At 34.7% G+C, this 16,067-nt stretch overlaps 1 protein-coding gene across 1 annotated transcript in view; it reads left to right on the top strand.

The window, feature by feature from the left end:
* Positions 1-516: 516 nt before the first annotated feature.
* Positions 517-16,067, top strand: part of LOC148956983 (collagen alpha-1(XI) chain-like) — a 120,466-nt gene continuing 104,915 nt past the window's right edge. The window contains exon 1 of the mRNA XM_089088088.1: positions 517-777. Coding sequence (XP_088944214.1) covers positions 669-777 — 109 coding nt within the window. The 5' untranslated portion in view covers positions 517-668. The remainder of the gene's footprint in view (positions 778-16,067) is intronic.

Consider the following 16,067-nt stretch of genomic DNA (forward strand, 5'->3'; position numbering starts at 1 on the left):
CTTGGTGAGAAGAAGAGGGGGGAGCAAAAAGAAAGAAGTAATGGTAAAGAATGTGGCTTATAGTAATAAAATTAAGTAAAATTTTACTCATATATTACTTTTATTGACAAAAAAATCAAAAATCAAATTTAAAAGACATTGAAAATTTAATTTACGTTCAATCCCATTTATTTTAGCGTTCATAAAGATGCAAGCAGAATTTCAATTTTTTAGGGGAATGTAATTTGGAAGAAACTAAGCTCCCAAAACATTCTTATAACTCCCGAAAACAATAATGAGAACGTTAAATAAAATTCCTCATTATTGACCTTATTAATTTGCCATCTTTAAGTTCACTCATTGAAACGCAACATTCGTTCATGTTAATTAAGTTAACTCAGCTAGGATGAAATTAATATACAGTATGGTATAGACCGGAGAGGCAAGAAGCTGTTAATAACCGTCGCCAAGTGTGCATTTTTTTTTTTTTTACCTCCGTTTCTCCAGTAGCCGCCCAAGGCGGTTGAAATGTTTCCAGCCAACATTATGAGCTTAGTTCTGGGAAAGCTTAGGAACCGTTTGTGGCAGGTCTAGTGTATATGCCCGCGCATGTGGGACTACCGCTTTACTAGTTTAGTGGTTTAACCTTGTCCGTTTTAAGACGGAGCGATAAGTGAAAAGTGTCGGGCATGGGCCCGGTTCGCTTCCTAAAGAACCAGGGACCCACTCCTAAGGTGCTATACTTTTTGTGGATTATTGTTGGATATTTTAATGGGATAAATACACTGTATCCTAGTGGTATGTATTTTTAATTTCCTACAATTTGTTTGTGGGATTTACTCCCAAGAGTTTATTGTTGTTGCCATAGTCCACTTCTAATGAAAAAGAAAACAATACCTCTTTGTGTGTCACAGAGAAGTTCTCCTAATTGAAAAAAAAACATATTTTTCTAAACAAATTTAATAGAAAACATACAAAACATATCTTTATCTAACGGTCTTCTAACATTTAGTGCATTTGAAGATGTGTAGATTATTCCAAAATTACTCATTTTTGAAAGGAGAAATAATAAACCCTGAAATGCAAATCTTATTAAGAATTGACATTCATGATTTTCTTATTAAAAATAATTATTTAAAAAAACTTGTCTTTTTTCTAAGAAATATATTTTTAAACGTCCAATAGAATATATTTGTTCCTGTTTAAACATAAAACAGTTCTTCTAAAACAGGAGGCCTCTTTATATGCGAATATCAAATATAAGAAAAACAAGTTTTTTTTAACTAAAAGTAAGAATCAACATTAAAACTTAAAACAAACATAAATTATTACGTATATGAGGGGGTTCACCCCCACTTCAATACCTCACTCTTTACGCAAAAATTCAAATTTTGTTCCAATTCCTTAAGAACGACCCCTGAATCACAAAGGCCGTTTAATTAGAATAAATAGCTCTTTAGAAAGTACTAAAGAATCTTGAGTGCAAGGAGCGAGGTATGGACGAGGGGCCAAACCATCTCATATACGTAATGATTTCTGTTCGTTTTAAGATTTAATGTTCCTCCTTACTTTCAGTTGAAGAAACTTGTTTTTTATATTTAATTTCTGATCGTTTTTTAAATAATGGTGGGATATCTGGCGCACCCTTCGTGGAAAATTCCCTTCTTCCATGGAAAATTCCTATGACTTGCAGCCCTTCCCCGAGGACTGTGGGGTATCAAGTCATCCTCAAAGACATAATTATTAAATTTTTCGATTATAATGAGCAAAACGGCTATCTCAAATTTTGATCAGGTGAAATTGGGAAAAAATGAGTGTTGGAGGGGGCCTAATTGTCCTCCAATTTTTCCGATTATTTAAATAGGGCACTAAAACTTTTGATTTCCGTTCGAATGAGCCCTCTTGCAATATTCTAGGACCACTGGGGTGATATTTAGGGGGTATTTCCTCTTTTTTTGAAAATAAGACAAACTTTCTCAGGTTCGTAACTTTTCATGGGTAAAAATAGAACTTCGTAAAACTTATATATTTCAAATCAGCATAGAAATCCGATTCTTTTGATGTATCTGTTGGTGTCAAAATTCTTTTTTTATAGTTTCGGCTACTATTGAGCCGCGTCGCTCCTTACTTACAGTTCGTTACTACGAACTGTATGATATATTAGCGTTGGTGCTGCAATCACGCGTTGCTATTAGTAGAGGAAGTATTATAAAACTTAATTAGGTTCTGACGCCTTCCCTCAAATAAAACTCTAGGTTTATTGGCTGGTGTTGCGACTTTACGTTTATTCTGTGAAATATTGGCACATATCAATATCATTTGCATTTGTTCAGTTTTCATTTTAATTTATTAAATGCTGAGCAATTCTGATTTTTTTTTTTTATTTCTAGATCCGTGATTTCAGTTTGAGTATTTATCCAAATCACCCTCAATCGACGAAATGAAATTAATTAGTAAAATATTTCCAATTAATATAATTATCCAGTTTAAAGATGTGCCCTAACCGTGCTATGTTTTCCTATATTTTGATATATTGACTTTCATTTCTTTATTTTTCAGTACTATCAGGGTTTCTCCCTTGAGAGAAATCTAGTAAACAATAAATCTTAGGCCGTAGTAAACAAAAATATAAAAATATTCTTTGAAAATAATACTCAAGTGAGGAGGAATAACCATTAGAATCTTTATTCAAGATTTGTAACTATCATTTGACATAATGTTAATGGTAAAAGTTTGTTGCGATAAAACCTTTTATAGGAGAATATTAGTCTCCCCCCCTTTTCCAGCCAAAATAATGAATACTTTTTTGCAAGGGAAGTATTGAAGTGTCTCCTATTTTTGTTCTACTACTTTTTTTCTGTCACCGTCTACGGGGCATTGAAACATCGTTGAGACATGTTTAAGGGTTCATTTGAAGGGAATTGCAACATCAAGTGCCCTTTGTATATAAAAGGATAACACAAAACAATAAAATGATATTTTTGACAAAAATTAAATTTTCACTTTAAGATAATGCATATCTTCTAAAAAACAATACAGCTTAGGTATGTGCAAAAATTGGTTCTCTGGCGGATTTAATCAATTTTTAGTGAATCCATCGTCTATTTCCCCGGGGCCTGTTTCTTTCTATTCAAGCTTTTAAAAAAAGCCAAAGACTTTCACCTTTGATATATTTCTATAAAAGATAGGAGAGTTACATATTTATTATTTAAACAAATATTTCTTTGATCTTCACTCTGAATGGTTAATCCTTAAAACTCAACTGAAATAGTTGATCTCGTCAAATTGTGCGTAACTAAACGAAGCCATCAAAGCCACATGCCAATTCGTGAAGGAAGCTTTTCCTGCAGCCATTGAATCTCTTTGACTCAATGGGGGAAACTCGATGTAGTCAATACGAAATCTATGATTTTAAGTATGTTCTGAGACCATATTGGCAAAACCTGACAATACGAGAAGATACAGGGTGATAAAAAAATGACGCAGTTCACCACCAGTGAGAATAAGAACAAAGCTGAAGCAAATATCTTGGGCAAAATTTGAGTTCAGTCATCATGAGAGAAAAAAGTAGATAAAAGTCGGTGAAACAAAGGAAAAAGATATGCCCCAAAAGATAAAACTCAAATCAAAGAGGTGCCTCAGATGAACAGCAGTAAGGCAACTGGATTGTGACTTCATATTGATGATTTTGTCTTTACGTCTCCTTTTCCATGTCTACATTGAGCTACTTTCTTATTCTTTTTGCGCTTAGCTTTCGGCCACAATAATTACATTTTTTCGTCCTTAGACTGAAAATCAGATGTTCTAGTTCCCTTTATAAGAGTCAAAGTGAACGGAGGCAGCCACCACCCCCTCCCTTACGTCGTATTTTCCAAAAATACATACGATTAAAATTTTGAGATAGCCATTTTTTCAAAAATAGTCCAAATATCATATAATAAGGATTTTGGGATAGACAAAATCCCTGGAGTCTGTGGTAAGGATCGTAGCTTGTGTCCCAGGGGCATATAGGGTTTCATGGAAAAGGTGGTCGTGTGAAATTTTGAAGAGGCTCGTTTGATTTGAAATGTATAGTTCTAGTTCCCTTTTAAGTATCAAACAATGTAAAAAAAATCATATAACAATGTCTTTAGGGTAGACACGATCCCTTGAGTCCATGGGCAAGGGTTGTAAGTTACGCCTGGTCCTATAAGGCTTTTATGGAACGGGTAGTCATACAAACGGTGGATCGGATGGAGCTTATTTGATTGGAAGTTGAAAGTTTTAATGCCCTTTTTAGGAGTCAAAAGGGAATGGAGGGCAATTAGCACCCCCCCCCTAAGCCTATCATTTCCCAAAACATATTTGATCGCAATTTTAAGAGATATATTTTATTCAGTATTGTTGAAAGGTCCAGAAATTATGTCTTCGGAGATTTAATGGAAACAAAATAGGTTTTAAATGTTTTCACTTTTCTTACTTTCATAAATAAAAAATCATCAAAACTTTAAGGAATAGATATCAGTGCATATCAATTAAACTGGCAATCCACGGTAATTTTTTTTTTTTTTTAGTAACATGCAAATTGTGTTCTGGTCCTGAGAAGGCATGGGGGTTTTCAGCTCTACTCATGTTAATTTTTGCTTGTTTTGAGTTTGACTCGGCTATTTATCGTAATTTCTGTTCGTTTTGGGTTTCATTTATTTATTGATAGTGATTTGTGGTAGTTTTATGCTTGGAAGATTATTTGACTTTATTTCTGCTCATTCTTGGCTTAATGGAGGTCTCAGCTTTTCTTTGAAAAACTTATTTTGCGGAAAAAGCTTTTTATATTCATTTACTTTAAAGAGCGGCCTTATAGAGTATTTTGGGAAAGGTGGTGACAGCTTGGTTCTTACTTTACTAGTTCTTGCTATGAAAAACCCGAAGACTTTTCCAGTATGATATATACAATCGCAGTCTCCCCTTTATGGACAACCTATTAAAGAAAAAACCTTACCCCATAACAAACATATTTTTTTTGAAAAAAACTGCTCAATGAAGAAAAATTATCATTTGGAGCGGATTTAGAAAAGGTAACTATTTCTTCGGTTAATCTGGATGATAATAATTTGTCGCAAAAAGAAAATTGATGAAATTTTGAAACCGCACAAAATGAATTTGGATCAAAATAAAGATTCTACAATTGGAAAAATACTAGCCAAAAACTCCAAGTGGTGGAGTTACTGTCCCCGATTATAGGCAGCACAACCCACTTTTTTAAAGATTTGTTTTCATTTCCATCCTCTTCTTTGTTCCTTTACTGTCACCACTAGTTTGGCCTGAAATATCAGAAAGATGTATATGGAGTCGTTAAATAGCTATATCTATGTGCTTTTTGTAAATAATAGAACATTGAGATAAAATTTATTCACCAGGAATTCCACATACAATATTAAATTTTACTACTCCCCTAAAGGCTCCTCTGCTCTAACTATCACGGGATTACGCCTCTCTTTGTTCCTGGCAAACATTTCTCCTTGTCATTACTTGAGCGATGATCTGCCTTTCTGCGTAAAATAGAAGAGCTCAGCATACCTGGTTCTGGTCGACAGATCGACTACAGAAGAAATTCTCACTATGCACCATTTGGTGGAGAAGACACAAGAGTTTCACCGAAAAGCTTGCATCGCATTTGCTGACTTTGCAACAGCTTTCAATTCTGTAGATTGCCCTTCGCTTTGATTGATACTGGGAACTGCATGCCTACCCAGAAACGTTACTCACTTTTGTAAGGTTGCCCCTACTATCAGGTCTAAAATTTGGTAGCATGTTATAACTGATGCTTTGGGTAAGAATCAGTACTTCAGAATTCAGTGACAACTGATATTTATTATAAAAGAAGATAAAAAGGAGAATATTCTAATTCTAATTATTTTGAGTATTTCTAAACCTCTTCTAGGTCTGATGTCTATGGTCTACTTGTTCAATCCACAAACGTTTACCGAAAAGAAAAGGATTAAGTTAATTCTATGCTATCGAATGTTTCTAATTAAAAAAGTTACACTTGAATAGCCAGTCAATGCTTGAGTTCTGGGGTATTAAAAATCCTTTAGTTCAAACTATTGTTTCTTGGCTGAGCTAAGCTAGGAATAACCGTACTAGATTTTGTTCCAATTTACATTAGCCCAAACCAAGAGATCCTATTATTATTTCTTGTAAAAAAAGGGTTTGTGTTCCTTGGACCTTTAATAAGTTTTAACTTTAGCAGGGAAAAACTCTTAATTGAATATATCTGGACATAAAGGTCTGGAAATTCTTAGATTGACAATATTATTCCCTTTTTTCCTAACCTATCTGTATAAACATTGAGGCCACCTTTGTATAAACAGTCGGTACGGGTTTAACAAACTGAAAGAATGATTAAAAAGGGAACAGGGTTCTCCTTCGTATAAACGTCTGAAGACTGTACAAGCGTGACAGTAATGTTGTTGTCTAATAATTCCAATTTTCTGGATATAAGGTCTTTATAAAGTCAAGCTAAGTTCCAAGGAGCTCTAGGCTGAAAAATAGAAGCACAAAAGGCTCTCCTAACGCTGACTTCTTGGTTAAGGTTTCTTCCCCTCTTTGAACCCTCGGTTATTCGAAGCTTCTTCTACAAATTTTAAATTTCTGGGAAGAAATTAATTTTAGCTTATTCTAACCTTAAAAATACTGTTTTTGTCCAAATGGCTCAAACCTTGGCTAAGTTAAAATACTACCGAATTATAAACCCAAATCATCAACTTATAGTAAAATGCTAGACTTCAGCACTAGTTTTTATTCTTGTCTCCTACATACGTATTAAATTTATATTCAGGTGACAGGAATCTTTCAGAAGTTTACTTTTTATCTTAAATTTTTATCTTCGAGGAGAATTCAGACAGACAGGGGTAGCCTACCTTAATTAAAAAGTAAAACACTTACTCGTTGTTAGTTCCAAAAAAGACTACCCCGTTTCTGTTCCCGAATCCCTATTTTAAGCTTTGTCTTATTTTGTCATTCTTGTCTCTCATTGGCCAGAGACCAGTTTTGATGTAATCCTAATAATAATTCTTTGTTCAAAAAGTTAGTTTCCGCTTTCTCTATTCAAAAACCCTGTTTTGTCATGTGATTATTGTCGCGTAATATTCTTGCCGTTGACCACTCGAGTGTGAAGCGGTCCGGTTTATTTCTATTTGCATTTTATGGACCTTGTTGGATCAAGGGTATTCTTATTCAAACCTAATGTTGGGTTTGTTTTCCTTGCACAAAGAAAATTAATGCTTTGTTACTTTTACCATTACTCAAGAGTCATAGTCTTTGCTATTTGTACAATTTAGTCAGGTTATGATGGCTTTTTCACACTTTTTTTAAAGCTAGATGACGGTACGGGGAGGTGTTTTAAGTCAACAGAAAAGGTAGTTCTACATTTTCAGCAAATACAGGCTTCCAGGAAGATTGGACTGCCGTTAACTGCGTTATAGGTTATGTCATGACTTGCAGGACAATCACCTTTGATTTAGTCTTCAGTTTCAGACCAGGTAGCTACGGCTACTAGCTTTTCTCATGACATAGCCCTAGTCGCAGACACCGTTGAAAAAGTCGCTGAAGCTCTCCGTCAGCCTTCTGAGAAAGCCTCAAAATTTGATCTGCGGATCAACTGGCAGGAAAACAAAGCTCTGCCCATCAAGCCCCCACGTCTTCCTCTACTCTAAAGGAGGTCAACATCAGGGACAGCATCCAACTGTTCTTTTAAAACCTTCTGAAGGGAAACGGTTAATTTACGTCAATGACCTTAAAATATGAGAAAATCAGAATCCAAAAGATGGAATATCAATAATTTATTACGATCGGTGCGAACAGAAAAATATCTATTCCACCCACAAATTCAAATGTAAAGTATTTTTGCCTTTATATTTCTTATAGAATCAGATTACTGTGTCTGTGGCCACATTTTTCTCATTGGCAATCACAGCTGATTAATACTACACGAAGAAGGTACACAGTCTTTTGCGTGAGCAGGAATTACTACAAACAGGGGTGTACCTTCGACCCGGCCCTCCCCATAACCATAAATTTGTATTTTATGAGAAACTAGGGTACATTTATTTTGAACGGTGTAATTTAAATGTTCAAAACATTGAAGCTAAAGAAAATATAAGATACAACATTATAATAGTGAATATTTTTGGAAAGAAAATAAATGAATATTTATTTTCGGAAGGAAAATAAACTGAAAATACATTGGATGTTTAGTATGTTAAGATCCCAGCAATTCAAGATTTCATGCAACACCATTTTTTAGACGTCTTAGCTATAACACAAAAATAAATCTAAATATATTGGCAACTTACTTAACTTACAGATTTTGCCCCAGGGGCTGTGGGGATTCATAATATCCCAGGAAGCAAAGTTATTTTATCTTTACACTATTTTGAACAAAATAGCTGTCTCAAAATTTGAATCGGATCTTTTTGAGTGGAATTTCAGTTAAAAAGGGTATGGGGAACTGGCTACTCTGTAATAGCTTTCGACTCTTAATTCAATGTCGAGTAAACTGAGCCCCCTTCAAGTTTTTAAGACCACCTCTAACTTATGAAGTGTCTTTGGGGAAGTAAAAAATAGTACATTGACGGCTTCAGCCCCTTTACTACAAGCAACGCTAGAGTTCTGCCTCTGACTAGATGAATTTGAAAGATAAAAAATCCACTCTAATAATTTTTACATGCACCTTTAGCTCGTAATACCCATAAAACTAACAAATAATCTTCTTTTCCTCCCAACGGATACTTGCTCCCTTGTAAATTAGGCCCTAAAAGTCCTAATACACAAGGAAAATGGGTTTGGAACTGCCGTGGATGGAGGAGAAGACAGGGCATCGTTAAAAATTAATGAATCAGATATATATGTTTTTTGGGTATGAGAAAACTGTTTGGAAGAATATTCTGAAAATAAGTGGAAGAATATTCCAAAGCAGATTTTGAAAGTGGCTTTGTTGATTATAATAATAAACCAGGAATAGTGGTAATTCATTTATCTCGGTTATTTATCAAGGTAGATCAAACAGTTCGTGGTAACGAACTGTAAGTAAGGAGCGACCCGGCTCAATAATAACCGAAACTCTAAAAACGGAATTTTGATACCAATTGATACATCAAAAGAATCAGATTTTTATTCTGTTTTCAAATATATAAGATTCATGAAGTTTTGTATTACTCATCAAAAGCTCCGCGCCTGAGAAAATTTGTCTGATTTTCGAAAAAAGGGGGAAAGACCCTCCAAAAGTCATAGAACCTTAATGAAAATTACACCATCAGATGCAGCGTATCAGAGAACCCTACTGTAGAGGTTTCAATCACCTGTCCACAAAAATGTGGAATTTTGTATTATTTTTGGCCAGACGAAATATCGCGGATGCGTGTTTATTTGTTGTTTTTTTTCCCCAGGGGTGATTGTATCGACCTAGTGGTCCTAGAATGTTGCAGGAGGGCTCATTTGATCGGAAATTAAAATTTATAGTGCCCTTTTTAAGTGACAAAAAAATGGAGGGCAACTGGAACCCTACCACGCCCATTTTTTCCCAAAGTCCCACGATCAAAATTTTGAGATAATCATTTTGTTCAGCATGGTCGAAAAATATAATAACTATGTATTTGAGGATGATTTAATCCCCCAAAGCTCCCGGGGAAGGGCTGCAAGTTATGAACTTTGCCCAATGTTCACATACAGCATTGGTTATTGAGAAATATACAGACGTTTTCAGGGAGGAATTTTTGCCAGTAAGGGGAGGTTGTGGGGGCGAGTCGAGGGTTACGTGGGAGGATCTTTCCATGGAAGAAGTTTTCATAGGGGAAGGGATATTGCTATGAAGGGGGTGCCGGATTTACCAGCATTAAAAAAAATCAGAAATTAAATAAAAAAACAAGTTTTTCAACTAAAAGTAAGGAACAACATCAAAACTTAAAATGAACAGAAGTTATTACGGACATGATTGGGTTTACACCCTAGTCAATACTTCAATCTTTACGCTAAAGTGTTTTTAGTACTTTCAAAAAAGCTATTTATTCTAATTAACGGCCTTTGTGATTAAGGAGTCATTTTTATAGAATTGGAACAAAATTCAAACTTTAGCGTAAAGAGCGAGGTATTGACTAGGGGGCGAACCCCATAATATATGTAATAAAAATATATGAATATAGAAGTTCGTTACGTAACCTAATTCGTAAGTTACGTATATTTTTTACTAATAAAAACGTTCGTAAATAAAATTAAACAACTTTCGAGAAATCCATTTAATCAAAAAATAAAATTAATATGCAAATTTCGTTTTAATTATTCATGTACTGTGATTTAAAATTAAAAACTGTATTAATTCATAAACGTTCAGAAATAAAACAAAAAATAAGTTTTTTTCACTGAAAATAAGGAGCGACATTAAAACTTAAAACGAACAGAAATTATTTTGTATATGAAAGGGGCTGTTCCCTCCTCAACGCCTCACTCTTTACACTAAAGTTTGACTCTTTCTCACAGCTCTATCTTTTAAAAGAATAAAAATCTTTAGCGTAAAGAGCGAGGCGTTCCTTGCTCCAGATGAGCTACGTAGAGACATTTTCAAAAATCTCTAACGTGAAATTTCTTCTCTATTGCCTCAAATTTTTAACACTATTCTGTATAATACTTCTGTATATAGAATACTTGGGCTCTAGAAACTTAGAAAGCTGCTTGAGTCAGGTCCGGAAAAAAGGTGATTGAAATGATTGTGCCCAATTGGGCCCCACGTTTGAAAGGGCCCCGCACCGCCATCAAAATGGTCAATTGATTTTCGAAATTGTGAAGTAAATTAAAAATTCCAGAAAGCTTTGCTTCTGGAGAGAGATCATTTTCCTGGCTAAAACCAATTAAAAAACTGTCTGCTATCAACAATAAATCAGGATAGACTAAATAATTTAGCAATCACGTTGACTGGAAGTGAAGACACAAGGAAAATAAATTTTAAAATCGTTTTAGAAGCATTTGCAGAACAAAAATTTAGAAATACGTAAATTCATGTGCCTATATTCGGTGATGTAAATTTCAAAAGGCATTTTCAGTGGTTTCATAATATCTAGGGGACACAAACATAAATTAACGTAAGCCCAAAATGAGTAAAAAAAAAAACGAAAGAGGACAAAAACCGTAAGCTCAAAATGAACATACTTGACCATCAATTGAGACAAGATCAAGAAAACGACCTGAGAAACGTAAATGTACGACGGGTGATAATGAACAAACTAGACCATTGGTTCTCAAAGTTATTTAGATACTGTACCCCTTTTTAACCACAATACATTTTACGTACTTCTTCTCAGTTACTGGTACTAAGTAAACTATAGCTAAAATATAAGTAAAATTGCCAGTTCTAGTGTTAAAGAGTTGTTTTATTTTTTTGGGCTGGCCGTATATCCCCAAAAAATTGTTGCGTACCCCTTTCTGTATGCGTAACCACTTTCTGAAAGCAACTGACCTAGACCATCAAAAGCACAGTTTATATAATTATCCAGTAAGTTTACCGTAGATGAGTTCTGGCTCTTCATTCTCGGTGCGAACAAAAAGCTCCTCCCACTTATTTCTGCACTTATTGTCCACTTATTGGTTGAGCCGGCCAAGTAATTTTGTCGGTACTTGTTCCGTAGGTGATTATTCTTTGTCTACCCGTGAAAAGATCTAATGCCGCTTATGTTTATATCTGCAAAAACGTTCTCTGGAGCACTCGCACAGTCGCACCTCAGTCCGGGTTTTTATAATGGGTGACATAGGGAAAGATCATACTGAATAATTATTTAAACTGTGATCAAAAGTGACAAGACCAATCCAAGCAACTAAGGCAAAAATAATGCACTGAAAATGTGTCTAAAGCAATGATAAATGAAAATATAGATAAAAGAGACATGTAGTTAAAATATTAGCGAAACCAACAATTAGAACAAGTCAAAACTAAATTGAAGAATATATAAATATGCTGTTAAAATATAAGTGGAAGCAAGAATCACAACGACTCTAAAACGAAAGTGAAGAAAAAAATTTGCAACGATGAGGATCAGAACAAATAAAAATAAAAATGAAGAACATAAAAATATATGGTTAGAAGATACACGACCGCAAGAATAAAGAAGTATGCAGTTAGAAGATAATCAGCAGCGAGAATTACAAGCAATACCAGGAATCAGAACTTGCCAAAGATGAAAGTGAGGAACAAAGAATGGTAGGGTTAGCAGACACGCTAAAAAATGTATTAAGAGTGTCAAAAATGACAGTGAAAAACAAATAACTGTGCTGCTAAAGGATAGCGAGACTCAGAACGAGTGCACTTTCAAAAATGAAAGTGCAGGAGAAAAAAAAGGTTTGTGTGTACATAATGGTACACACTCAAGAACAAACTGGTCTTATCTGTCTGCATTAAGAGACAATTAGCTTATGTTCAGTGAAAAACAAGTGACGGGTGAGAGAATACATTGCACTTATACAGTTTGGGCCACCAAGGCAATATCATCTGCAAATAATAGTAGTGATAGTTTATGGGTCCCTAGACTAACATTCGGAGTCCATCTATTCTCTAGATAATCAACAACATCATTTATAAAAATGTTAAACAATTTAGGAGAAAGAGTGCTGCCTTGTTTTACACCCAGCTTAATATAAAAAAACCTAGAAAACCTGTTACCAACTAACACGATTCCACTCTACTCACTATCAACCTCACAAACAAATGAGGGAGGCCAATTCTAACCAGGGCATCCTTTAATAGCTCTCTGTCGACACTGTCGAACGCCTTGTGGAGGTCCAGAAATCCCACATAAAGACAAGTTTTTCCCTTTTCGTATTTATCAATTAATGCCTTTAAAATAAATATTGTATCTACCGTCCCGTACCCTGTTCTGAAACCTCCTTGTTGTTCATGTATTATATTATTTTTATTTATACATGATAATTATATTATGATACATGATATTATATAATACATGATAATTTATATAATTTATATACTTGTTAAAGTTTTATTTATTAAATTTGATGAGATATTTATAAGTAGGCTAAATATGTCACTCAGTTATATATTTCTGTATATAACTTAGATAGGTGTAGTCAGTGAGTTACACATATTTATAAGTAGTAGACTAAATATGTCACTGAGTTATATATTTCTGTATATAACTTATTTAGGCCTAGTCAGTGAGTTACACATATTTTAAGTAGTAGGCTAAATATGTCACTGAGTTATATATTTCTGTATATAACTTAGAAAGGCCTAGTCAGTGAGTTACACATATTTATAAGTAGTAGGTTAAATATGTCACTGAGTTATATATTTCTGTATATAACTTATATGCCTAGTCAGTGAGTTACACATATTTATAAGCAGTAGGCTAAACATGTCACTCAGTGATATATTTGTGTATATAACTTATATAGGCCTAGTCAGTGAGTTACACATATTTTAAGTAGTAGGCTAAATATGTCACTCAGTTATATATTTTTGTATTTAACTTAGATAGGCCTAGTCAGTGAGTTACACATATTTATAAGTAGTAGGTTAAATATGTCACTGAGTTATATATTTCTGTATATAACTTATATGCCTAGTCATTGAGTTACACATATTTATAAGCAGTAGGATAAATATGTCACTCAGTTATATATTTCTGTATATAACTTATATAGGCCTAGTCAGTGAGTTACACATATTTATAAGTAGTAGGCTAAATATGTCACTCAGTTATATATTTCTGTATATAACTTAGATAGGCCTAGTCAGTGAGTTACACATATTTTAAGTAGTAGGCTAAATATGTCACTGAGTTATATATTTCTGTATATAACTTATATGCCTAGTCAGTGAGTTACACATATTTATAAGTAGTAAGCTAAATATGTCACTCAGTTATATATTTCTGTATATAACTTATATAGGCCTAGTGCTGCCTTGTTTTACACCCAGCTTAATATTAAAAAACCTAGAAAACCTGTTACCAACTAACACGATTCCACTCACACAAATATACATACTCACTATCAACCTCACAAACAAATGAGGAAGGCCAGTTCTAACCAGGGCATCCTTTAATAGCTCTCTGTCGACACTGTCGAACGCCTTGTGGAGGTCTAGAAATCCCACATAAAGACAAGTTTTTCCCTTTTCGTATTTATCAATTAATGCCTTTAAAATAAATATTGTATCTACCGTCCCGTACCCTGTTCTGAAACCTCCTTGTTGTTCATGTATTATATTATTTTTATTTATACATGATAATTATATTATGATACATGCTATTATATAATACATGTTAATTTATATAATTTATATACTTGTTAAAGTTTTATTTATTAAATTTGATGAGATATTTATAAGTAGGCTAAATATGTCACTCAGTTATATATTTCTGTATATAACTTAGATAGGTGTAGTCAGTGAGTTACACATATTTATAAGTAGTAGGCTAAATATGTCACTGAGTTATATATTTCTGTATATAACTTAGAAAGGCCTAGTCAGTGAGTTACACATATTTATAAGTAGTAGGTTAAATATGTCACTGAGTTATATATTTCTGTATATAACTTATATGCCTAGTCATTGAGTTACACATATTTATAAGCAGTAGGCTAAATATTTCACTCAGTTATATTTATCTGTATATAACTTATATAGGCCTAGTCAGTGGGTTACACATATTTTTAAGTAGTAGGCTAAATATGTCACTCAGTTATATATTTCTGTATATAACTTATATAGGCCTAGTCTGTGAGTTATTTATAAGTAGTAGGTTAAATATGTCACTTAGTTATATATTTCTGTATATAACTTATATAGGCCTAGTCAGTGAGTTATGTATATTTATAAGTAGTAGGTTAAATATGTCACTGAGTTATTGCCTTTGCAAAACAAAAGTGATCCGTTTATCTGGCCTCCCCCAGGCCATTCAGCATGTCTCCAGGTGGCGATAGGGGAACGCTCTACAGATATTTAGGGTACCTCCATAGGAGGCATGGACCAAGGGGGGACCTTGTCCCTGGGGGTCCATAATAGAATCTCGGGCACCCTTGCCCGGGGTCATAAATACAGGCGGAGGAGGAAGAAGGCCCCTCAAATGTACACTCAAAAGGGCCCACTGGTTTTTCCACAAGTCCCATGAGTTGCAAACCTTTTCCCAGTAATGGGTTAAATTACTTGGTGATGCAGAACACCATCGCGGGAGGATCCTCTATAGGAAGACAACTTTGGCAGGGCGTAAGATCCAGATCTATGGACAACGGCCTCTGCAAAGGGCTGCCTCGACCTTTTCGGGGTACCTGCAAGACTGGGGACCTTGCGGTCAACTCTATTCCCACTTGAGGAGTGGTCTCCTCGAGGAAATTATAGCCTAGTAAACGACGCAGCATTCGCACGGGATTCTGACTAATGGACAATTTTGCTGGGCTTAGTTTGTTTTGATGGGCATCTTTGGGCTGAAAAACCTCTTCCTAGCTAATTTATCTATTACGGGTTGCCTCCCCGTAGTAGCATAATATTTGTAGGCATGAATATATAATGAGTCGGAGGCAATAGGCTTGAGATTGTCTGTGCAGGATTTCGACTCTTGTTGATAATAGAGCATCGCCAGGTGCTGAAAACCATGTCGTGACCAAGATGGGCCCAGGATTGCACAAAGCCCCCATTGATGGAGGTCCCAGGGACTTCTTGCTGTCCGGTTCTAAGCCGGCTTAAGCACTTCGGTGTAGACTTGAGAAGATATGTGATCTCTGTCCTGCACTGGTATCCGGGATCATTGCTTTTCCTGAGGCAAAACAAATTTCAATGATTTAAAGAACATGAAAATTTGAACTTGTAATGTAACAACATTAAAAAATTACTATCGTATAGACATTTTGACTGTCGAACTCAGACGATTTGAACTGGATATTTTAGAAGTTTCAGAAAATCATATCACAGGGGTAGGAAGCATGAAATTAAGTGATATAGAATTTGTTTACTCAGGCAGGAAGGATGGGTTACGTAGAGACGAAGTAGGGCTCATGATGAATAAGGAAGCTTCTAAATCCTGTTTAGGTTGGGAAAGTATTAATAATAG

This window comes from Artemia sp. Qi Xiang Cuo, chromosome 1 (assembly GCF_049724085.1).
Source record: "Artemia sp. Qi Xiang Cuo chromosome 1, ASM4972408v1, whole genome shotgun sequence".
Lineage (NCBI taxonomy): Eukaryota > Metazoa > Arthropoda > Branchiopoda > Anostraca > Artemiidae > Artemia > Artemia sp. Qi Xiang Cuo.